The sequence below is a fragment of the Mirounga angustirostris genome, unplaced genomic scaffold, assembly GCF_029215605.1.
Source record: "Mirounga angustirostris isolate CCGP_5_RB_7025 unplaced genomic scaffold, mMirAng1.0.hap1 SCAF_15, whole genome shotgun sequence".
In the NCBI taxonomy this organism is placed as follows: Eukaryota; Metazoa; Chordata; class Mammalia; order Carnivora; family Phocidae; genus Mirounga; species Mirounga angustirostris.
Window position 1 is genome coordinate 23,694,182 of NW_026991723.1, and position 25,739 is coordinate 23,719,920.

The window sequence follows — 25,739 nt, forward strand, 5'->3', positions numbered from 1 at the left end:
CCAAGGATGTTCCAAAATTAATGACAGATGAACCATACACTGTGGAAGTTCATACATGGACATATCATATTCAAACTGTAGGAATATAAAAGGAAAATTTTTGAAAGAATCCAGAGGAAAATAAAAACCCTACCTCTAGAGGAAAAAAACATAAGAATTATGACCTATTATCATAAACCATGCAAGTAAGAGATTGGAGTGAAATATTTAGTGTTGAAAGAAAAATACCACCAATCCAAAATTTTATATCTAGTGAAATTATTCTGCAAAAGTGAAAGAGAAATAAAAACTCAGACAGATAAAAACAGGGAACTCATCAGCAACAGACCTGCCTTGCAAAAGATATTAAAAGAAGTTCTTTGGGGAGAAGGAAAATAACTCAGATCTACGTAAAGGAAAGAAAGAGAAGGAATGAGTGAAGACAAAATAAAACTTTCATTCATCTTACTCTCAATTGACCTAATAATAATGATAATGTGTTGGGTGATTTTAGTGTATGGATAAGTGAAATGAATGGCATCAATGTTACAAGGGGCTGGAGGAATTGGACACTCCTGCACTATCTACGAATTGGTATAGCGTTATATGAAAGTGGACTTAGATTAGTTGTAAATGTATATTGCAAACTCTAGGACAACCACTAAAATATTTTTTAAACAGGGAACAATTGGTATGCTAACAAAAGTGAAGAAATGGAATTATATATAATGCTTGTTTAAAATCAGAAAAAGGAAAAGAGGGGAAGGATAGGTATAATGAATAGTAAACAGTACGGACCAGTAGAGATATTAATCCAAGTATATTTAAAAACCACTAAATGGGGGGGGGGGGGAGGCGGAGCAAGATGGCGGAGGAGTAGGAGACCTGGATTTCGTCTCCTTTCAGGAATTCAGCTGGATAGGGATCAAACCATTCTGAACGCCTACAAACTCAACAGGAGATTGAAGAAAAGAAGAGCAACAACTCTCTCATCAGAAAAGCGACCACTTTCTGGAAGGTAGGACGTGCGGAGAAGTGAATCCGAGGCGATATTCGGGAGGATAGACGGCGGGGGAGGGGCCTCCGTCGGCCGCTTCTGGCAAGTGATAGAACCACGGAGCACAAGATCGGAACTTTTAAAAGTCTGCTCCGCTGAGGGACGTCACTCTGGTGGCTAAGCGGGGGGTGGAACCCTCCGGGACAGTGTGGTCTCAGGACCCTCGGGGTCACAGAAAGACCGGGGGTGCCTGAGTGTGGCAGAGCTCCCAGGTAATGGAGCAGGGAAGCCGGCTGCAGAGGCGGAGCCCAGGCGCGGGCTCTCAGCTCGGGGTTGCCATAAACCGTGATCTGCGGCAGTCGGGCCACTGCTACTCCAGCAGGGACACAACAAGCGGCAGATCCACGGAGACTCACCTTCCTCCCCCGGGAGGAGCCGCGCGGGAGTGCACCGCAGGGATCTGCTGGGTTTGGAGACTCCACCCCGGGTCGGGTGCCAGAGATAGAGGCGCGCAGTCGCAGGCCGGGTGAGCACGGAGTGCGGCCGGAGACCGGGGAAACAGGAGTGACTGACAGCTTTTCTCTGGGGGTTCACTGAGGAGTGGGGCCCCGAGTTCTCGGCTCCTCCAGGGCGGAGATTGGGAGGCCGCCATTTTCACTCTCGCCTCCAAAGCTGTACGGAAAGCTCGCAGGGAACAAAAGCCCCGGAGAGCAAACCCGAGCAGATTACTTAGCTGGGAGGCGGCAAAGACATTTGGAAACCATGGCAACAGGCCCCTCCCCAGAAGATCAGCAAGAACAACCAGCCAAGACCAAGTTTACCAATCAATGAGAATGGCAGAACTCCAGCGCTAGGGAATTACTGCACATAGAACTGATGGCTTTTTTACCATGATTCTTTAGTCTTTCAAAGTTAAATTTTTTTTTAACTGTCTTTTTATCTTTTTTTTTTCTTTTTGAATTTTTCTTTTTCCCTTTTCAACCTACATCTTATCAATCCCTTTTTTTTAAAAAAAAAATTTATTTTTCATTTTTAGAGTCATATTCTATCCCTTCATAGTAGTTACCCATAATTTTGGCTTATATATATATAAGTTGTTCTCTCTTTAAAATTTTGAGATAGTTTCTCCTAACAGATCAAAATATGCCCTAAATCTCTAGTATATGGTGTTTTCTATTCCCCTGCCTGATCACACCCTCTCCCTTTTTTTTCTTTTTTCTTTTTTTAAATCCTCTTCTTTCTTTTTTCAAACAACTCCTTATCAATTCCTTTGATAAAATTTTTTATAATTTCCATCTTTACAGTCATATTTCATCCCTTCATCATATCAACCCTTATTTTTGTACATATATAAGTTTTTCTTTCTTTAAAATTTTGGGAGGCACTTTCTTCTAAAAGACCAAAATACACCCCAAATCTAGTGTGTGGCACTGATCTATATACCAGCCTGATCATATTTGATCACATTCTGGTTTTTTGTTGTTGTTGTTGTTTTGTTTTGTTTGTTTTTGTTTTTATTTTTATTTTTATCTTTTTCTTTTTCTTTTTTCTCTCTTTCCCTTTCTTTTCCCACTGCTTCGGGTCTTTTCTGATTTGTTTAGAGTATATTTTCTGGGGACGTTGTTACTCTGCTAGCATTTTGTTCTCTCATTAATCTATTTTCCTCTGCACAAAATGACAAGTTGGAAAAAATCACCTCAACAAAAAGAACAAGAGGTAGTACCGACTGCCAGGGACCTACTCAATATGGACATTAGTACGATGTCAGATCTAGAGTTCAGAATCATCACCTGAAAGATACTAGCTGGGCTTGAAAAAAATATGGAAATTATTAGAGAAACCCTTTCTGGAGAAGTAAAAGAACTAAAATCTAACCAAGTAGAAATCAAAAAGGCTATTAATGAGGTGCAATCAAAAATGGGGGCGCTAACTGCTAGAATAAATGAGGCAGAAGAAAGAATCAGTAATATAGAAGAAGAAATGATGGAAAATAAAGAAGCTGAGAAAAAGAGAGATAAACAACTACTGGATCACGAGGGCAGAATTCGAGAGATAAGCAATACCATAAGACGAAACAACATTAGAATAATTGGGATCCCAGAAGAAGAAGAAAGAGAGAGGGGGGCAGAAGGTATAATGGAGCAAATTATAGCAGAGAACTTCCCTAATTTGGGGAAGGAAACAGGCATGAAAATCCAGGAAGCACAGAGAACCCCTCTCAAAATCAATAAAAATAGGTCAACACCCCGACATCTAATAGTAAAACTTACGCGTCTCAGAGACAAAGAGAAAATCCTGAAAGCAGCTCGGGAGAAGAGATATGTAACCTACAAGGGTAGAAACATTAGATTGGCAACAGACCTATCCACAGAGATCTGGCAGGCCAGAAAGGACTGGCAGGATATATTCAGAGCACTAAATGAGAAAAATATGCAGCCAAGAATACTCTATCCAGCTAGGCTGTCATTGAAAATTGAAGGAGAGATAAAAAGCTTCCAGGACAAACAAAAACTAAAGGAATTTGCAAACACAAAACCAGCCCTACAGGAAATCTTGAAAGGGGTCCTCTAAGCAAAGAGAGAGCCTAAAAGCAACATAGACCAGAAAGGAACACAGACAATATACAGTAACAGTCACCATACAGGCAATACAATGGCACTAAATTCCTATCTTTCAATAGTTACCCTGAATGTAGATGGGCTAAATGCCCCAATCAAAAGACACAGGCTATCAGACTGGATTAAAAAACAAAACCCATCGATATGCTGTCTGCAAGAGACTCATTTTAGACCCAAAGACACCCCCAGATTGAAAGTGAGGGGGTGGAAAACCATTTACCATGCTAATGGACACCAAAAGAAAGCTGGGGTGGCAATCTTTATATCAGACAAATTAGATTTTAAACCAAAGACTATAATAAGACATGAGGAAGGACACTACATCATACTTAAAGGGTCTATCCAACAAGAAGATCTAACAATTGTAAATATCTATGCCCCTAACAAGGGAGCAGCCAATTATATAAGGCAATTAATAACAAAAGCAAAGAAACACATCGACAGCAATACAATAGTGGGGGACATTAACACCCCCGTCACTGAAATGGACAGATCATCTAAGCAAAAGATCAACAAGGAAATAAAGACTTTAAATGACACACTGTACCAAATGGACTTCACAGACATATTCAGAACATTCCACCCCAAAGCAACGGAATACACATTTATCTCTAGTGCCCATGGAACATTCTCCAGAATAGATCACATCCTAGGTCATATCAGGTCTTAACCGGTACCAAAAGATTGGGATCATTCCCTGCCTATTTTCAGAACACAGTGCTTTGAAACTAGAACTCAATCACAAGAGGAAAGTCGGAAAGAACTCAAATACATGGAGGCTAAAGAGCATCCTACTGAAGAATGAATAGGTCAACCAGGAAATTAAAGAAGAATTTAAAAAACGCATGGAAACCAATGAAAAGGAAAACACAACTATTCAAAATCTTTGGGATGCAGCAAAGACAGTCCTGAGAGGAAAGTATATAGCAATACAAGCCTTTCTCAAGAAACAAGAAAGGTCTCAAGTACACAACCTAACCCTCCACCTAAAGGAGCTGGAGAAAGAACAGCAAATAAAGCCTAAACCCAGCAGGAGAAGAGAAATCATAAAGATCAGAGCAGAAATCAATGAAAAAATAGAAACTAAAAGAACAGTAGAACAGATTAATGTAACTAGGAGCTGGTTCTTTGAAAGAATTAACAAGATTGATAAACCCCTGGCCAAACTTATCAAAAAGAGAAGAGAAATGACCCAAATCAACAAAATCATGAATGAAAGAGGAGAGATCACAACCAACACCAAAGAAATACAAACAATTATAAGAATATATTATGAGCAACTCTATGCCAGCAAATTAGAGAATCTGGAAGAAATGGATGCATTCCTAGAGATGTATCAACTACCCAAAATGAACCAGGAAGAAATAGAAAACCTGAACAGACCTATAACCACTAAGGAAATTGAAGCAGTCATCAAAAATCTCCCAAAAAACAAAAGCCCAGGACCAGATGGCTTCCCAGGGGAATTCTACCAAACATTTCAAGAAGAATGAATACCTATTCTTCTGAAACTGTTCCAAAAAATAGAAATGGAAGGAAAACTTCCAAACTCATTTTATGAGGCCAGCATTACCTTGATCCCAAAACTAGACAAAGACCCCATCAAAAAGGAGAACTACAGACCAATATCCCTGATAAACATGGATGCAAAATTCTCACCAAAATACTAGCCAATAGGATCCAACATTACATTAAAAGGATTATTCACCATGACCAAGTGGGACTTATCCCTGGCTGCAAGGTTGGTACAACATCCGCAAATCAATCAATGTGATACAATACATTAACAAAAGAAAGAACAAGAATCATATGACCCTCTCAATAGATGCAGAAAAAGAATTTGACAAAGTACAGCATCCTTTCTTGATCAAAACTCTTCAGAGTATAGGCATAGAGGGTACATACCTCTATATCATAAAAGCCATCTATGAAAAACCTACAGCGAATATCATTCTCAATGGGGAAAAACTGAGAGCTTTCCCCCTAAGGTCAGGAACGCAGCAGGGATGTCCACTATCACCACTATTCAACATAGTATTGGAAGTCCTAGCCACAGCAATCAGACAACAAAAAGAAATCAAAGGCATCCAAATTGGCAAAGAAAAAGTCAAACTCTCACTCTTTGCAGATGATATGATACTTTATGTGGAAAACCCCAAAGACTCCACCCCAAAACTGCTAGAACTCATACAGGAATTCAGTAAAGTGGCAGGATATAAAATCAATGCACAGAAATCAGTGGCATTCCTATCCGGCAACAACAAAACAGAAGAAAGAGAAATGAAGGAGTCGATTCCATTTACAATTGCACCCAAAACCATAAGATACCTAGGAATAAATCTAACCAAAGAGACAAAGTATCTGTACTCAGAAAACTATAAAATATACTCATGAAAGAAATTGAGGAAGACACAAAGAAATGGAAAAACGTTCCATGCGCATGGATTGGAAGAACAAATATTGTGAAGATGTCAATGCTACCTAAAGCAATCTACACATTCAATGCAATTCCCATCAAAATACCATCCACTTTTTTCAAAGAAATGGAACAAATCATCCTAAAATTTGTATGGAACCAGAAAAGACCCCGCATAGCCAGAGGAATGTTGAAAAAGAAAAGCAAAGCCGGCGGCATCACAATTCTGGACTTCCAGCTCTATTACAAAGCTGTCATCATCAAGACAGCATGGTACTGGCACAAAAACAGACACATAGATCAATGGAACAGAATGGAGAGCCCAGAAATGGACCCTCAACTCTGTGGTCAACTCATCTTCGACAAAGCAGGAAAGAATGTCCAATGGAACAAAGACAGTCTCTTCAACAAATGGTGTTGGGAAAATTGGATAGCCACATGCAGAAGAATGAAACTGGACCATTTCCTTACACCACACACAAAAATAGACTCCAAATGGTTGAAAGACCTCAATGTGAGACAGGAGTCCATCCAAATCCTAAAGGAGAACACAGGCAGCAACCTCTTTTACCTCAGCTGAAGCAACTTCTTCCTAGAAACATCGCCAAAGGCAAGGGAAGGAAGGGCAAAAATGAACTGTTGGGACTTCATCAAGATAAAAAGCTTTTGCAAAGCAAAGGAAACAGTCAACAAAACCAAAAGACAACCGACAGAATGGGAGAAGATATTGGCAAATGACATATCAGATAAAGGGCTAGTATCCAAAATCTATAAAGAACTCATCAAACTCAACCCCCAAAGAACAAAGAATCCAATCAAGAAATGGGCAGAAGACATGAACAGACATTTTTCCAAAGAAGACATACAAATGGCCAACAGACACATGAAAAAGTGCTCAATATCGCTCGGCATCAGGGAAATCCAAATCAAAATCTCAATGAGATACCACCTCACACCAGTCAGCATGGCTAAAATTAACAAGTCAGGAAAGGACAGATGTTGGCAGGGATGCGGAGAAAGGGGAACCCTCCTACACTGTTGGTGGGAATGCAAGCTGGTGCAGCCACTCTGGAGAACTGTATGGAGGTTCCTCAAAAAGTGGAAAATAGAGCTACCCTACGACCCAGCAATTGCACTACTGGGTATTTACCCCAAAGATACAAAAGTAGGGATCCGAAGGGGTACGTGCACCCCGATGTTTATAGCAGCAATGTCCACAATAGCCAAACTGTGGAAAGAGCCCAGATGTCCATCGACAGATGAATGGATAAAGAAGAGGTGGTATATATATATATATATATATATATATATATATATATATATATACACAATGGAATATTATGCAGCCATCAAAAGGAATGAGATCTTGCCATTTGCAACGACGTGGATGGAACTGGAGGGTATTATGTTGAGTGAAATAAGTCAAACAGAGAAAGACATGTATCATATGATCTCACTGATATGAGGAATTCTTAATTGCAGGAAACAAACTGAGGGTTGCTGGAGTGGGGGGTGGGGTGGGAGGGATGGGGTGACTGGGTGATAGACACTGGGGAGGGTATGTGCTCTGGTAAGCGCTGTGAATTGTGCAAGACTGTTGAATCTCAGATCTGTACCTCTGAAACAAATAATGCAATATATGTTAAGAAAAAAAAAGAAGAAGAAGGTAGCGGGAGGGGAAGAATGAAGCGGGGGAAATCAGAGGGGTAGACAAACCATGAGAGACGATGGACCATGAAAAACAAACAGGGTTCTAGAGGGGAGGGGGGTGGGAGGATGGATTAGCCTGGTGGTGGGTATTGAGGAGGGCACATTCTGCATGGAGCACTGGGTGTTATGCACAATGAATCATGGAACACTTTATCTAAAACTAATGAAGTAATGTACGGGGATTAATAAGAATAAAAAATAAATAAATAAAAAATAAAAACCACTAAATGGAAGTGGTCTAAATTCACCAATTAAAAGAGAAGACTGTCAGATTAGATAAAAACAAGGACCAATTATAAGTTATGTTAAAATACCCACTTTAAATATAAAGATACACATAGATTAAAAGCAAAGGGACAGAGAAAAATGTACCATTCTAACACTAACCAAAAGAACAGAGGAGTAACTGTATTATTTTGCACAAAGCAGACTTCACAAGGTAAATTATCAGGGGTAAAGAGGAGCATTACATAACAACAAAGAGGTCAATTCTCCAAGAAGACACAACACGCCTTAACAGGTACACATGTAACAACATAGTGTCAAAGTATGTGAGGGAAAAACTGGTAGAATTGCAAGAAAAAATGGATGAATCCACTGGTATTGTTGGAGATTTCAACAGCCCTCTATCAGAAATGGGCAGATTCAGCAGGCAGAAAACCAGTAAAGATATAGTTGACCCAAACAACACCATCAATCAACTTGATCTAATTGACATTTATAGAATACCTCATCGAACCACAGAATACACATTTTTCTCAAGCTCACATGGAACATTCACTAAGATGGACCACATTCGGCACCACAAAACACACCTTAACAAATATAAAATAGAAATCACACAAAGTAGGTTTTCAGACCATAGTAGAATTAAACTAGAAATCAACTACAGGAAGATAGCTGGAAATCCCAAAATGTTTAGATTAGATTAAATAACACACTATTAATACACAGTTCAAGGAAAAAGACTCAAGAGAAAAAAAAATATTTTAAACCAAATGAAAATTAAAATACAACTTAAGGGGCATCTAGGTGGCTCAGTCGGTTAAGCGCTTGGCTCTTGGTCTCAGCTCAGGTCTTGATCTCAGGGTCATGAGTTCAAACCCTGTGTTGGGCTTCACACTGAGCGTAGAGCTTACTTAGAAAAGAAAAGAAAAGAAAAGAGAAAAGAAAAGGAAATACAATGTAAAATTTGTAAGATTCAGTAAAAGCATCATTTGGAAGTTGTTAGCTTTGAATTCATGTATTTGAAAAGAAGAATTTAATATCTCTGAGGGACTTTACTTACCTGATTGACATCTCTCTGTTTCCAAAATATTGGTGAACAAGGTTTCCTCTTTAGGTAGCACAGCACCAAAAGAAGGAGCCCCACCCCACAGAGGAAGGCAAGGATGGGAAGACCGAGCAAGTTTAATTGGAGTTCAGCCGTGGTGCACTAAGGCTTCTCAGACAAAGATGATTCACATCATTGGAAATGCACTGCTGCCTCAGGCAGCTGGGCATTGAGAATACATGTTCTAGACTAGAGTTCCAGGCCCACATCACAGAGCCTTAGTACAGACACCAAAGGTTCTTGAGGGTGGGGGAGGGGACAACACAGGCGAGAGAAACTCACATGCCCCTTCCCCCACCATCCAGCGCAGCAGATGTGTCCATCCTTCCATGGCCCGTTAGATGCCTCCAACCTACCTTCCTCCTCCACCTATTTACCGTATCATATATTTACCGTAGTGAAATTTTCTCATTCCACCTGTTACCCTGATATTACCTGAGACCCTTTTTACTACGTAGTCATCTCACTTTGGACCTCACATCATCTCTGAAAGTTCGCTATACCCAGGGATTTACATCGGCCAAGATCCACTCTGCCTTCAGCTGCAGCTCTCCCTCATGCATTTTTACCTGTGTGAAACCAGAAATAGACTCAGCGGCAGCCCCACCCCCCATATCTCCTCAAAAGTGTTCAAGTTCACTAAAGAGCAGGAGAAAGCAGAATAGTCTGTACCAAGGAACAGAAAGGATGACAAAGAGGGAGACAAGGGCATGACACACCCATGGACCTGTGGCACACAATTTAGAAGTTTTAGTAATTCTTTTATTTCCCCAAATCCCTCTTAGGCTATTCACGCCCTACAGGTTCTCTTCCACACATACAGTGTCTCACCCTGCTGCTCCCTTTCTTCTCTCCTTCAAATCCCCCTTCTTCCCCCAACATTTTTGAAGATTCCTTTATTTTACAGAGCAAATGTGCTGGATCACAGCCCACAGGACCAAACTCATCTTGATTTAGGAAGTGGGCTCCTCTAGCATAATGTCTAATGAGCACAATTGTAATTATAATTAGCAATACCTTTTGGCATTTTTTGAATGACACCTATGCTTACTTTTTCCATGAAAAGTATTTTTCCCATATACCTTCAAACTTTTCACCAAAATACCTATTGTCATCTCTACCGGTTTTAAAAATAATGTCATTTTTGTTGATGGTTTATGTGTATTTATTTCATCTCCCCGTGCTACCTAGTCATCTAATCGTTGGAACCCTTACAGCTTTGTTATTTAGATTATAAACTGTTGAAATTAAGCCCTGTATCATTTCCTTACTTGACTTGCCTATATTCCCTCTCTGATGAATCAGTCTTGGCCCTAGATACCCAGTCCTTTCCCTCCCATATGAGGAGGGTTTACCAGTAATGACAGCTCCTTTCTTTATCTCTCTTCTCCTGCATCCACAGCTTCACCATTGTCTCTACCCAAAAGGAAGGTACACTTCAAGCCCATCCCACTTCACATACCCTCCCTTGACTGCAGGAGGTATGTCTGTTAAGAAAAATCCCTCCACGTATCTTTGCATCTCTGGAATTGTTTTTAAATAGGAAGTGTGATCTTGACTGCCCCTAAGGCCCCTAGGACTCACAATTATAAAAACATCCTTTAAAGTCCGAGCAAGATAAGCTCCACCCAAAAAAATTTCTAGGTGAGAAGGGGTTATAAATATGGCACAGCAAATTTATTTTTCAAAAATGGCCTTGTTCTAAAAGAGGTTGGGAAACTGATCCAGATTAAAGGAAACTAAAGATACACAACAACTAGATGTAGTATGTGATCCTAGACTAAATCCTGTAAAGGAGGTTTACGCGCACACACACACACACACACACACACATGACATTACTTCATAAATTGATAAAAATGGAATGTGAATGGGAGATTAGTTAAAAGTTTCATGTCAATGTGAAATTTACTGAAGGAGATAACTGTGCTGTAAGAGAATATGCTTTTTCTTAAGAAATATACAATGAAAAATATTCAGGGAGAAAGTGCATGATGCATGAAATGTATTCTCAAATATTCAAGAATGTATGCATAATTATTATACGTGTATACGAGTGTTCCTATGTAGAGAGAAGGGGAAGGAGGAAAGGAAAGAGAGATTGTAAACAGGTCAAAATCTTACTAGGTAAATCTGTATAAATGGTATGGTTTTACCATGTATGCAACTTCGGCACAAGTTTATTTTCCAATACTTACATTTCAAAAATGAATTTAACCCAGCCTTTGAGATTTCTGGCTTTGATTCCAGCTGCTGCTGCTTCCACCATACTCAGACCCCAGATGTGTGCAATGCCAACTTTAAAACAGTTGTCTCAGGTTCTGTCCCACGCGAGAAACCTGGGATCCTCTCTGCACATTTGAAGCATGCTAACATTTCAACAAGGTTTTACAAATACTGGCAAAGAGCACCCCCACTCAAAAAAAAAAAAAAGATTTTAGAAATTATGTGCAATATAAAACAAACAAAAAAGAACAAAAATTCAACTTGTTTATTAACACGGAACCCCTCATTTCTTTTTCTCTAGTGCCACCAGGTTGCTCGTTTCCTGGGTTTTTCAGTGTGAATGATTTGCCAGCACTTTGTTTGAAACTCTGCTAGTCAGTTAGCACTCCTCCACCGGATTTCCATCTTCCAAAAATATGTTGACATCTATTGTCTTGTATGCTCCCCTTCTTGTCATCCTTAAGCACTTATTTTTAAATCTTTTACTTGTTAACACCTTTATTGAAATGTAGTTCATACCATACGGTTCACCCATTTAATGTGTATAATTCCTTCATTTTCAGTATATGCACAGACATGTGCATCACCACAGTCAATTTTAAAACATTGTCATGGCTTGAGAGAAAAATATCTGCAACCTTTTGCTATCATTCCCCTCTCCCATCCTCCCCCCAGCTCTAAGATGAATCTACTTTCTGTCTCTAGACTTCCCTATTCAGAACACTTCATGTGAATGGAATTATATGTGGTCATTAGTGACTGGCTTCTTTCATTTCACATAATGTTTTCAAGGTTCATCCATGTTGTGGCATGGATTGGTCTTCTTCATTCCAAAAAATATATCATATGGATCTGTCATATTTTATTTACCCATTTCTGAGTTGATGGATGTTTGCATTGTTTCTGTCTTTTGACCTTATGAATAAGATAGCTGTGAACATTTGTCTACAAGTTTTTGTGTAGACCTATGTTTTCATTTCTCTTGAGTATATACCTAGAGGTGGAACTGCTGGGTCATATGATAACTCTATGTTTACCATTTTGAGCAGGTGCCAGCGTGTTTTCCAAGACTGCACCATGTTTCATTCCCACCAACATTGTGTGGGGGTTCTAATTTCTCCACATTCCCACCAACACTTGCATTCTCTTTTTGATTTTAGCCATCCTTGTGGGTCTGAAGCGCTAGCAAATACTGGTTAAGATTTGCATTTCCCTGAAGGCTAATGATATTGAGCATTTTTTTCATCTCATCTTTTACTTTTAATGGCATTTTGGGAAAGAGGGGAGTGTTTGATCTACTGTATTTAACTTGAAACAGAATAGTTCATTTGAAAAGTGACAGGACAAATTTTTCTTCTAAATACTTGAAAACAGAGCAGTGTCAAGTCTTTATTAACATAAAGTGTTCTCCTATGTTTTTTGCAAGTTACAGTTACTGTGTGATTAAGGGACAGTGAAATTGTGCCCTGAATTTGCTCTGGAAGATTACTTCTTGTGTGGAGTTGAGGAATTCACTCAAATGGCTCCTCAGGGTTGACTATATGGCAGAGCAGAACTGATTGCCAAAGCCTCTAAAGCTCGGTGGTTTTTCATCACCAATGCTGCATACATCTGTTGTGAGTAAGTATGTTCCGCAGGTGATAAATATCAAAGAAATGTGAGAGCTTTGACATGGGCACATGGCATGTGTCTCAGAGAGGGATGGCAAGATGTTTAAATGGGCTTTTGCACTTTAATGATAGTGTAAAAGATGGGATGGGTGTAACACACCTGCCAAATGATAATAGTGCAAGTTGTGTGAGGGATATGTGGGAAGTTATATTGTTCGATCTGCTCTTGTACATGTTTAAACATTTCTGTAGTAAAAAGCGTTAAAAAAAAAAAAGATGTTGGGTGCCTCAGAAGGACAGGAAGAGGGGCAGAAGGAGACGTGGAAAGGGTAGATCAGTCCATCGAGACTAGAATTTAGCTATCTCTCAATGAAGACATTTCAAAAAGTATGTTTCCTGAGATTGGGAAGGAAACCTCTTTCCATATAACAGGAAGAGGAAAAAGAGGAATAGGAAAATACTTTTTGGAAGGTTTTTGTTTTGTTTTGTTTTGTTTTTTGTTTTGTGAAAAGCTCCCACGTCACGCCTGTGAACTGTGGTCTAGCACATCTGCTGGGCAAGTGAAGATGGCCTAAGTTTGAAGAAAGTGAAGGAAGTTTAAAATAGATCTGAGGGGCGCCTGGGCGGCTCAGTCAGTTAAGCGGCTGCCTTCAGCTCAGGTCATGATCCCAGGGTCCTGGGATCGAGCCCCATGGGGGGCTCCCTACTCAGCGGGGAGTCTTCTTCTCCCTCTCCCTCTGCCACTTCCCCTGCTAGTGCTTGTGCTGTCTCGCAAATAAAATTTAAAATAAAATAAAATAGATCTGAGTAACAGGAGAGAATGTACTAAGGAAATAGTGACCTATCTCCATTTATTTTGTTCACGTTAGTAAGCCTGGGATAAGTATCTGTGCAATCAGTGAATGATTTCCAGGTAGTGCTGGGGCTGAATTTCTTGTGGCCTCAGTACTCTCAATTGTGAGTAGACTCAATTGTGAGACGTGAGATTTAATCCAACAGTAATCAGTTACTTACAGAAAGGCATTTCTAGAAAAGGCAGAGAGACAAGATCTTGCCAGACATGAAGGATTGAAGGGGATTAGATGGGGCCCACTTGTACTGGAGCCTGTTTTTTTTTTTGTTTTTGGGTTTTTTTTAATGGAATAGTTGATGCAATATCATTAGTTTCAGGTATACAACTCGATACTATGCTGTGCTCACCACAACTACAACTACCATCTGTCACCAGATAACACTATTACAATACCATGGACTCTACTTCCTATGCTGTACTGGAGCTTCTTACATGTTGGTTACCTGATAAGCCATCAGTTCTACCTTGGAGAGTGGGGAAAGGAAGACAAGGCCTTGGTAGATAAGCAAGAAGTGGAAAATGAATGACGTGGAGTTGAAAAATAAAGAGGGGACATATACACTGGAAGGATGGGGGGATGAGGCAAAAGGACAGAATGTCAGACTATACTATTCCTGATCCAGAAGTATTCCCGGTAACAAGCTCTACAGAGGAGAGGTAACTGCACTGGATTGGCCATAAAGGACCCTAAAATGAGATTATGTAGGAACTGGCAGGCGGTGTTATTGGCTGGTTTATCCACATAGATGTTAGAGCCTCCAGGACCTCCTCACTTCTTCAGGTTCCCTGCCGTTGGCCCCATCCCACCTATTGTCCCTCTCAGGGCCTCCACAGCATCAAAATCTGCATTCTTTCTGTGACCCTAACGTTCAGATACTGTATGGTCAATGATAACCCTGGACAAGAAGGTACAAGTGTGGTAGTGAAAGAGGTCGTAGACATCTGGTTTTTTGTTTTAGCACTGAACAGTCATGAGTCTGTCCAGAAGACTACCTCAGGTGCTCTCTAGGACACTCAACCCATTTTTGAGTCCCAGTCTCAAGTGGAGTTGCCTTCCCTCCAAAACCCTATTGTAAGTGTGCGTACGTGTGCAGTCGTGGCTGAAAAAAAGCATTCCATGGAGTTCCATGATAAGCACCCAAATATCTGTACCCTGGTACGCAGTCGAGAACTCACCTCTGGTTCATAAGTTGCACATCTTCTGGAGAAGATCTACCATGGCTCCACTAAGGCCAGTGAATATGAGAGGTGGCACCTCCATCCTATCCATTCTGAAAGCAATATCTTACATATTGCCATCAAGCATGGATGGAAGGAAGGCACCAAGATCGCCAAAGGGGATGCCATGCCTGACAGCCTGCAGATATTGTTTGAGTACTCAAGGAACAGCCCCATGCCTTTTTGGTATAAGGCATCAGTAGGCTGTGCCATGCTCCCATTGGCCTCAAAGTGGTGGTGCTTGGATCAGACTGAGGAAGGAGGGGAGCAGGACAGGGTCAAGATAAGGGGATGAGTAGACATAAGTCTTTGTTCCACCAGCAAGGTCACTCTTTCAACTTTTCATTTCTTCAAAGGTGTCTTACCCTGGAAGGTGGTAGCTGCCTGGTCAACATTCCTGCCACTTACAGCTAAGTGATGCTTTTGTTCTGCATTTGTTCTGCACAAAACGTCATCAGTCGGGCAGCCTGAAGAAAGGCCCAGGGAAGGGGAGCGCTTCCAGTGGGAAACCTCAATGTCAAGTTTAATGTGACTCACATGACAGATTCTTAAGCAGCATCTATGCTGTTCTTTGACCCTACCCCAACCAGCCCAAGATCAACTGGGACCACACCCTCCCCCAAACACTCCCATTCAGAGTTCACCCACCTGTGGGATCCTCTGATCACTGACTTCTACAGAATGATTAAGCTACTGTGTAGTAACAGTGAAGTAAAAACAGTGGCTTAATCATTATTTTCTGAAAACTATACCTGTGTTTGATCCTAGAACACTTGCTCTAAAGGGTATAAAACATTCAATGAGGGCAAAGGTATGAGCTACTATACATTTTCAGTAAGGCTAAGCCAAAGGGCAGGAGACAGAGCCCATCTCCTCAAACTTCATCAGGAAATGGGCTTTGGAGGTCTTGGGGGGCACATGATATCTATTTCTCAAGAGCTCCGGGAGACTGGTCACCTTTTAGAAGCCAAAGGAAGCAATCAGTAACAGCTGAACTGAGTTCCTGAAACCCATGCCCCCAGTACAGTACACAGAACAGACATTGCTATTATTAGAGAAACATTTATTGGAGAGAATCAATATTCTTCACAAGGGATTATTTTGGGGTGGGAAATATCCCCCCCTGGAAATTCTGGAGAAGGGTTTTCTGTCTAAATAGTAGAGTCAGATCTCTGAACACAGTGCCTTGGGCAGTGGTGAGTGGCCGGAGGCCACCGGCCAGCTTGATGCCTGCAGGTGGCGTGTGGGTGGGGTGCAGGCTCCCTGTGGGGCATGGATAGGGGATACTTGTTATGCAGTCGCTGGTCCTTAAATGCCACAGCTTTCTGTGGCTGGCTGTCCTTGTCTCTGATCTGTCTAATACTTCCAGGATGGCCTTGGCCAGCAAAGACAGCTTGTTGGTGGCAGGACTTGGTATTTGTCACCTTACAGGAGGGAGCCCTGTAGTTGAAAGGATACCCCTGGACAGGCTGTGCCTGGGCCTGCACTTGTGCTTCCTGCTGAGTTTTCCCATACTTGGTTGGGGAGGGAATGGGCTGTTGAGGGCAGGTGCTATCTATTGCATGCCAACGCCCCACTTTCTCTTTTAGGAACTTCCCGTCTGTCATGGTTTTCTGAGCTTTGGTTGTCCCAGTAAAGGCAGTTCTACCTTTAAGTAGGCCTCTGCTTTCCACAGATGATAGAGGGCTGCGCTTCTCCTGGGAGTTTTCTTGCCTCTTGCATTTTATCCCTGGATTAAGCCATTGCAAAAAATCCTTCATTTTTTTTCTGAAAGGGCTTTCAGAAGGAGGCTGACCCTTCTGGGAAAGGCTTTCAGGAGGCGGCTGACCCTTCTGTGATAGGGTCTGGGAAGGCTTGCTTCCCAGCTTTTCCTTCAGTAGCACGTCCTGAGTAGGGAACCTCTTCTTCAATGCCACATCCTCAGTAGGGAAACTGTTCCTTTTAAGTTGGGATGTCCCCAGTCCTGCATCCCCTCCACCAAGCTCTTGTGCCTTGGAGCCCGGAGGGCTCATGGTCACCGCAGCTGGTGGGAGATTCTTATTCTGGCACTTCCTTAAGACATGCCTAGGGACCCAAGGCTTCTGCTGTTGTTCCATACTAATTCCTGTGTCCTCTGGATGGACATGCAGCACCTGAGAAGCTCCCATGTCCCCACTGGAGACACCCTGGGCATGAGTCAGTGAGGCCTTGTAAGTCAAACTCTCTGAGGCAGGGGGCAGGCCAGTGCATTGGGCTTGGGCCCGGCTACGCTCTCTTTTTTCCAGTTTAATCTTTAACTCACACAACAGTTGTTCTTTAAGGCTTGAGGATTTAGGATCTTGGGGAATTGATAGGTTTGGTGGGGGGCTTTTAATGGGGATGGTAGTTTTGACTTTATTATCATTCACCTTTATGATTTGGGAGCTTACTTGCGTGCTGGTTGTCAAGGTATTAGATTGTGATTGATGAGCATCAAGTTGCTTGGCCCTGAATATCTCCCTGGACACTGTGGGCACAATGACAGGTTCTAGATTCTTCTCTTTGCCCTGTTGCATTCCTCCTCTACCTCTAGAATTTGCACTCTTATCCTTTGGCTCATGTCTGGCCCCAGCTTGCCTTGCAGGCAGCTTTGGGGGCCATCTGTTGCCTCTGGTGTCATGTTTGTTGGGTGTAAGAGTCTGTGTGCCATCCTTAATCTTCTGAACATCCTCTACAAACTCATGGTTGAAAGCAGAGGGTGATTGCCTCGGAATTCTCTGTTCTTCCTTGCCCACAGTTGAGGCGGCAGGGAGAGGATGATCCAGGATGGGGGCTGAATTTGCTGTTCCCACTTTGTCTCCATGGAGAGATTTAGAGCTGCCTCTAAGGGAGTTGAAGCCCCCAGGTTTGGAATTTACCTCAGAAATCAGGTTGGTTGAGGAGGAAAAGCTAGAATGGGATGTGTCCTTTATCAGTTTAAAGAGCTCTATGGATTCAAGGACCCTGGGGGGAAGGCCCCACATCATCCTCATACGAAACTTTTTAATATGGGCTTCCAGCATCTGTTGTGCACTAGATTTAATAAAGGGAAGCTCCTGGAAGGTATTCAGGGAGTAGTCCTGAACCTCTGATGGTGGCAAACTTCTCTGTTTTATTTCAGTGTGGGAGTTCTCAGAAAGAAGCGATGTCTGCTTCATACTATGCCATGAATTGTGCACAGTCCCGGGGAGCTGACCCTCATTGATTTCCTCAAACTTTTTGCTCAAATGTATTTTCAAGACATTTTCAAGTTGTCTCTGACCTAAAGTCTCCACAGACACTGTTGAGTTTTTCTCTGATGGGCTCCTAAGTTCTTTTTCAGAATCATACCCCATAACATTACCTGAAGAGCTCTCTGGGTCACTCAACAGATAATCTTTTGGGCCATTCTCTGAGTTGTGTCCCTGATCCTTCTCCAGGTCATCGTTGTCCTTCTCCAGGTCATCATCCTCTAGCTGAATCATTTCTGAGTCCCCCTCAGAGCTTTCAGATTCGCTCAATTTACTCTCACTCTTAGAGATCCATGTGCGTCCATGATAGCGCTGCAAGTTAGGGGTCTCTGAAAAAATACTTGGACTCATCAGTGATAGAGACTTACAGATCCTGCGGCACAGGCCCCACCGGTGTTGGATGAGCCTCTTTCGAAGGTGATGCTCTAGTTTTGTTCGAAGCTCATCAGTGAGAGGAAACTGCCCAGGAAGGATAGAGATTGCAACACGGGCCTGGGAGGCCCGATGATTAAGAGAAGGGTTAGGAGCTGAAGGACAGAAGTCCTCCTGGGATCTTTGGACAACAGCGGGTAAACCCCACACAGTTTCCTGTTCCTTCTGCAACATGTTCCATTCCAGCTGTTGCATTTCAGTTGACAGGAGACATTCTGATTCCTTCTCAGGTCTGTGAAAACACACTCCACAGACCTTAATCTGGGTTAGAGGACCAGATGGCAGGATTGGGAGTGGGGACTGAAGGTGGGCCTGGGGCTGGACCTGAGGGATAGGTAGGGGCTGGGGTTGGGGCTGGTTCTCAGGCAAGCACAGAGGAAGAGGATGGGGAACTACTGGGGATTCCTGCTCTGTGGAGGCATTCGAGATTTTGTTAAAAATAAAGATGGAAGAACAATTATCCAAGACATGGGCAGCAGAGAACAAGGACTCACTATGCAGAGTTGGGAGACCCCAGAAGAGCTGGATAGGGGTTTGCTGTAAATGGCCCTCCTTTAAGGTGGTTGTAGGATATGGGGGCTGCCGATGCACATACAGCTCCCTTGACTGGTCTTTGCTGTTCCAGAAAGGAAGGGGGACTGCCACGTCATGTTTATCAGCAGTTGTTTGTTTTGGAACAGAACCCTTTTTCATTTCCTTCCACATCCAGAAGTCACTCCTCTTTTGGACTTGTTTCTCTAGGAGTGCCAGGACATCAGGGCTGAGAAGTGAGAGGTTAGCAGGCTCCACAAGCTTGGCTGCAGGGTCTCCCCTGGAAGAAGCCTCTGAAGAATGGAGGGCCAGCAACTCGTGATGGACATTATATGGAGCCAAATTTGAAGGGAAGAAGTCTTTGGCATGAGTTTGCCACCAAGGGAAGTCTAAAATTGACAATCTGGGGGCATTAATGCCCATGATTGTCGGGACATAAGTAGGCAACCCACCAGAGCTATCTGGAGATGAGATCTCTGGAACAGGCTTCATTGAGATGGAAATCGATTTAGATTGAGTCATAGTTAAACTGCAGTCTGGCAGTGGTGAACCAGACAGGGTTGGTGGTGCATTAGGACAAGCAAAGGTCTCAGTATTTAGAGACAAAGTGGCCTCTGGATGGACAACAGGATCCACTGTCTGAGCATCATTTGGTGGGATTGGAGGAAAGGCAAGGGACTGGGGTGGGAAATTGTCCTTTGGGAATTCGGAATCCAAGGGAGGAAAAGACTCTGGTGGCAAAGAATCACCCAGTGGTGAGGGTGGAAAAAAGTCAGCCAAGGGGGTCACTGGGTTAGGTGAGAAGATGGAGGCAGGTGGTGGGGAAGGCTTAGGCAGAGAAGCTGATATTAGGTCTCCTGGAGGGCCTGCTGAGGAGTCAGGGGAGAGAGTGAACGATGAGGAAATCACAGAGGCTGTGGAAGCCAAGGGAGTAGCATCTTCCAGGGCCTCTGGGAACAGCAGCCGATTGATCTCAGCAGTTGTCCTATTACACACCTCACAGGAGGGGTCTGGACATAGCAGTTGACGAAAGTGGATGGTATCATGATGCCGGCCTAGGGGGCTGCAGGAGACAGGAGGTACAAAGCTGCAACCAGGACCAGGACAAGGGAAGGAGGACATGCTGGCCTGGCAAGAGGGAGGGGCCACCTGAAGCCTGCTGACCCCTCCCAATGCCCCCCCTTTATGACTTCACAACGTACTCAGTAGCCTTCACCCCAATACCTGTTCCTATGGCTACCCCCTCCCATGGCTATAGCAGGCTGCACTGAATCCTACAATTGCATAAAACGTCCTCTAAGAGGGATCAGGATAAAAGGGGAAAGACTGGTCACCTTCTTAAAACAGACATCAGCTTCCGGACTTCCTCATCTTCTCTCTGGGAGCATCTGTAGTCTGGGAAACCGGGAGAATGGGATATATGTAGTGAAAGTAGAAACATAGGCATTAATACAGGAGTCCCCTTCTGGGACACCCATGGGATATTAGACTCTGAAAGCCCCAATAATCAATAGATGAGGTCAAATGGTCAATGATGTGATCCTGGTTAGTATTCTTGCTTCATGGATAAAGTACTTTCATGTAAATTATCTCATGTGATACTCAGACCACCTCTGTGAAGCACAGAGGTCAGTGGTTACCTCAGGGAAGGGTCCTGAGTATCCATGATGTCACAAGTCTTTCACAAAGTCAGGAGACAGAAGTTCTGACTCTTGACATCTCACACAGCCACCTTCTGGGCAACACCCACTGCCCAGATCCATCACTGCTTCATGCTCAGGAAGAGAGTCAGAGCAGGGAATCTAAGGGTCTCAGGTTCTGACTGCTCTGAGGCCTCTGTTTTCTAAGAGGGACTGTGTCTAGCAGCTGACCTCCTCAGAGGTCATGGGCCTGAGCCCTCATGGAAGGGACAGGAAGGGTCACCCTTGGAGAGCTCAGGTAGAATAGGCAGAATCTTACCTTTCAGCGTCCCACCTTTCCTCCTCCTCTTGGCTCTGCCCTGACGCTAGAACAAAAATAAAAGAATGGGGGGTTGGGACTCATCCGTCACTCTTAGAATGGAGACACTCTTTATCCAAGAATAGTACGACTTTATTTCAATTAATAGAACTTTGTGTTCCTTGCTTTTATCGATTTTTAAAGGTGATAAAATGTTTTCAATATTTCTTCAAAAAATTTAAAGGAGGATTTTATCTGGGAGGTCCACACTTGAGAGTCTCAGTCAGAAGTCCTTTGTTCAATGAGGACATAGAAAATGAAGTCTGGGTGTGCCTGCGTAGCACAGTCAGGCGTCAGCCTTCGGCTCAGGTCATCATCTCAAGGGTCCTGGGATCGAGTCCCATGTCAGGCTCCCTGCTCAGCGAGTCTGCTTGTCCCTCTCCCACTGCCTCTCCCCCTGCCTATGCTCTATCTTGGGACGCCTGGGTGGCTCAGTCAGTTAAGCGTCTGCCTTCGGCTCAGGTCATGCTCCCAGGGTCCTGGGATCGAACCCCACATTGGGCTCCCTGCTCAGCGGGGAGTCTGCTTCTCCCTCTCCCTCAGCCCCTCCACCTGGCTTGTGCTCGCTCTCACACTCTCCAATAAATAAAATCTTAAAGAAAAAAAAAAGAAAGAAAGAATATGAAGTCCAACAGTCACTTCTGTGCTCCCTCAGGTAGGACCCTGTATCCTAGGACGTAGTTCAGACCCCAGTCTCTTCCCAGAGGCTCAGCACCATTCTCCTGATCAGCCCAACATGAAGGCTTGATCGAGTGATGCCTGACATGGGAATGTGACTTATGATCAAATGCTGGGAAACATTCTCGTACAGATTCCATACTCTCTAAATAAGGACTACAGAATCCCTGTGTTTGGGATTTTACCCAAGACCTGCCACCACATCCAGATAGCCTGTGAGTTTGAAGTAGAAACCTTAGTCCTTCCTTAACCCTTAGCCCTTCCAGACCTCTTGTCCTAGAGAGGAAGAAGTGAATGTCTCTTCTCTTAGACTTCCCATTTTAGGTGTTTCTCTGACCCTACCAAACTCATTTTAAATTTTGGGATTAGGAGCTCAGTCAAGTTAAGCATCTGCCGTCAGCTCAGGTCATGATTCCAGGGTCCTGGGGATCAAGCCCCACATCAGGCTCTGTGCTCCACAGGGAGCCTTCTTCTCCCTCTCCCTCTGCTCCTTCTCCCCAACTTGGGCTCTGTCTTATTTATCAAATATATAAATAAAATCTTTAAAGTAAATAAGATTTGGGATTAGAAATGGAAACCATAATAATCTGTGTTGAGGGCTCCTTACCTTTTGGGTGGGTTTGGTTTTCCAAGTTGGAAATGGAAGCATCAGGTAGCACAAGAACAGAAGAAGCAATCCCAACACACACAGGAAGGTGAAGTTGGGGTCAATCTCCAACCATGTTGAGCTGAAGCTCAGACATGGTTCAGTATAGGTATTCAGAAATGAGAGAACATTCCAGTTTTTGAACTCCATTTTCTGAATCGCAAGGCTGCCTGTAGGCGACTGAGCTCTTAAGTGTGCAGACGCTGAATATATATCCTCCCCAAGCTTACATCACAGAACACATAAGAGTCACAAAGGGTTTCGGGGGGTGGGGGGGGATTGAAGAGGGTGTGTTCACAATCCTTCCCCCACCCACTAGCCCAGAAGACCCCTCCACCCCTCCTAGGTCCTTCAGGTCTCTCTGCCCTACCCTGCCATCCTATTTTCCTACACCCTTTCATCATATCATATATGCTACCTTAATGAAATTTTCTAATTATTCCATGTATAGCCCATATATTACCTGGGTCCCCCTCTACTGTTTGGATACCTTGAGTTCAGTCTTACCAGTTCCACTGCCTGGAAAGTCTGCAAAACTACCTGGAATTTTTACTTGTACCCTGACATTTATACTCAGGATCACATATGTCCTCAAATCCATCTTTCCTATAGAATGTGTTTGCCTTACATGAGCCCTTAAAGACCTTAAAGTTCTTTCTTGTTTATTTAGTTTTGTACATGTTGCATAGCACATTTTAGTTTTTTGTTTTAGCCTTTAGCATCTTCAGTCAGAGAGGCTGACTCAATTAAAATCAATAATTCATTATTAAATATTCCCAAAACTAAAATCAGTATAAAATAAATATAAATAATTAAACCTTTAAATGATCTTGGGGATAAGTCTGTAGCACTTTTCTGAAGTTAGGGAAGCTTAATCTGCATAAAACCTTTGGGGTAATGCCCCCCCCCACACACAGGCAAGAGTGGGGAGAGGGGCAGAGGGAGATCTTCAAGCAGACTCCCTGCTGAGCATGGAGCCCAATGTAGGGCTCCATCCCACAACCTATGAAATCATGACCTGAGCCAAAACCAAAAGTCGGGCACTTAACCGACTAACCCAGGCAGCCCTATAACTTCACATTTTAGATGAAAAGCTTCAACGACTCTTCATGATATTAAATGAATATAGATTTTAGAACTTGAGATTGGACTCTGCCTAAATGCAGCAGTATTTTCTGCCTGCAGACACTGATTAAAGTACTTACCTTCTTTTTTTTTTTTTAGGTGTATTAATCTTTTTTTTTTTTTTAAGATTTTATTTATTTTTTTGACAGAGAGAGACATAGCGAGAGCAAGAACACAAGCAGGGGGAGTGGGAGAGGGGGAAGCAGGCTTCCTGTAGAGCAGGGAGCCCAATGTGGGGCTCGATCCCAGAACCCTGGGATCATGACCTGAGCCGAAGGCAGACGCTTAACGACTAAGCCACCCAGGTGCCCTAGGTGTATTAATCTTAATTCAAAGCAAACAACACAACAAAAATAAAGAAAAGCCTCATTATTGATTTTAAGGATTCTTTTCCTTTTCCATTTGCTCCTCACTTAGTTGGCATGTTGTTACACACTATTCGTACAATTGGCTCCTGGGAAACTGTGGTAAATCACAAATAGTGAATCCTGAGTTGGTATTTACTGGTTTGGCAGTAAGGTGGCATCTCTTAACCAGCTGTGAGGGAATTAGCTGAGGTGAGAATACAAGAGAATACATTCTGTATAAAAGGGAATTGAGTTTTTCCTCCTTGTGCTGTCAACTCCCCTCAGGCTTAAGAACAGCCCCTCTTCCCCACTCAGAGCATTCTATAGGATAACCAGGCTGTTGGGATCATGGAACCACCTGATGGCAGTTTGGGGAACTGTCTCTTCTTTATTGTGCCCTTTTCTTCCCCATGGTCATCTCTTTTATTTCTTCAGAGAGGGGTTATGTATACTTGAAACTTCCCAACTTTCTGTATCCTCGATGACTCACTAATCTCACACAGAGAAACCAAAACGCTGTGGTTTTGTCCAATCCCTTCCACATTCACCCCTTTTCACTCCCTTACTTCCATCTGTTCATAAACACAGCAGAACTACAGAGAACTTTCTATATTCGTATTAAAGAAAATCAAGTGCATACACCTTGAAGGAAAATTATATGTATTCAAAGAATTCACTCTTTTTAAACTCTGAAGAGCTATATAGAAATATGGCACTTCCAAGCTGTATTTCACATACTTCCAGGTTTAATCAGATGAACTTACTTCTATCGTGATTTAATCAGAAAAATGTATGTTACTGTCAATATCCTTGAAGAGTAATGAGATTACCCTCATTCATCCATTCATCAGTAAATATTAAATGCCTCTTATAAGCTGGGCACTATTTTAGGAAGTGGAGGATATAGCAGTGAATAAGACAGACGTAGTTCTCAAAAAAGTTATATTCTATTGTTTATGTGCATGGAGTTGGGTAGTCGAAGAGGGCATTAAAATTCTTTCTTATTCTTTGTCCAGGGTGTTTAGGTTTCATTCACTATGGCAGACCAGCATTCAGCAGGCCTCAAATGTCATCATTTGTTTTGATGGTGGCCTGGGATGCTAACTGAAGTACAGCCTACAAGCCTCTGTATTATCTTTTGCTTCCAAAAACTTTTTAGATTTTATATTTTTCTCAACAACGTCTGGAAGACAACTCTGTATGCATCTGTTGTGTTTCTGCACATCTTATGAGCGAGGCATTTCCTGCCCTTTGTTTCAGACTGTCTTTTCAAGGATATTTATATATAGAAGAGTCTTAGTAGATAGAAAGAGTGTCTCCCTCAGGAGTAAAGGGCAGGCATGCTTCCTGTCCAATATAATAAAGATGATGTCTCCCTCTGGAATAAAGGGAAGGCATGCCTAGTGCTCATTATAAAAGATTCAAGTTCCCCAAGCTCCGGGTTCCTCTCCTGTAATGCAACCCTCTGCGTGGACAGGTATCTTCTTGCTTTCTTCACGTCACCCTGTGGGAATTGGGCTTCGCGGAACTACCGCAAAAATGCCAATACTCTAGCTACTGATGTTGCTGCGAGTTATAAACTGCCTTTCATCTATGACCCAGGAGTCTTGGGTCTTCTGCCATCATCCATGAAACTTGGCAGGATAACCTGTTAGCTTGCAAATAGGAAAAATCTCAGACGTTTCACAGCTCTTGAAGGTAACTTCATGAAGGAAACCATATTGAAATGAATGCTATTCCAAAGGTCTTATTGGTAAATGATTATTCACTATTCTAGAGCTTAAAAGGGAATAAG

The 25,739-nt window shown here is 42.7% G+C and overlaps 1 protein-coding gene across 1 annotated transcript; it reads right to left on the reverse strand.

Annotated features, from left to right (window-relative positions):
• Positions 1 to 16,061: 16,061 nt before the first annotated feature.
• On the reverse strand, positions 16,062 to 23,073 carry LOC123842563 (spermatogenesis-associated protein 31D1-like). Its single transcript, XM_064579877.1, has 4 exons — positions 22,963 to 23,073; positions 21,110 to 21,155; positions 20,485 to 20,545; positions 16,062 to 20,213 (listed from the first exon to the last, which is right to left on the reverse strand). The coding sequence occupies exons 1-4, from the start codon at positions 23,071 to 23,073 to the stop codon at positions 16,112 to 16,114; spliced, it is 4,320 nt and encodes a 1,439-aa protein (XP_064435947.1). The 3' UTR covers positions 16,062 to 16,111.
• Positions 23,074 to 25,739: the final 2,666 nt, after the last annotated feature.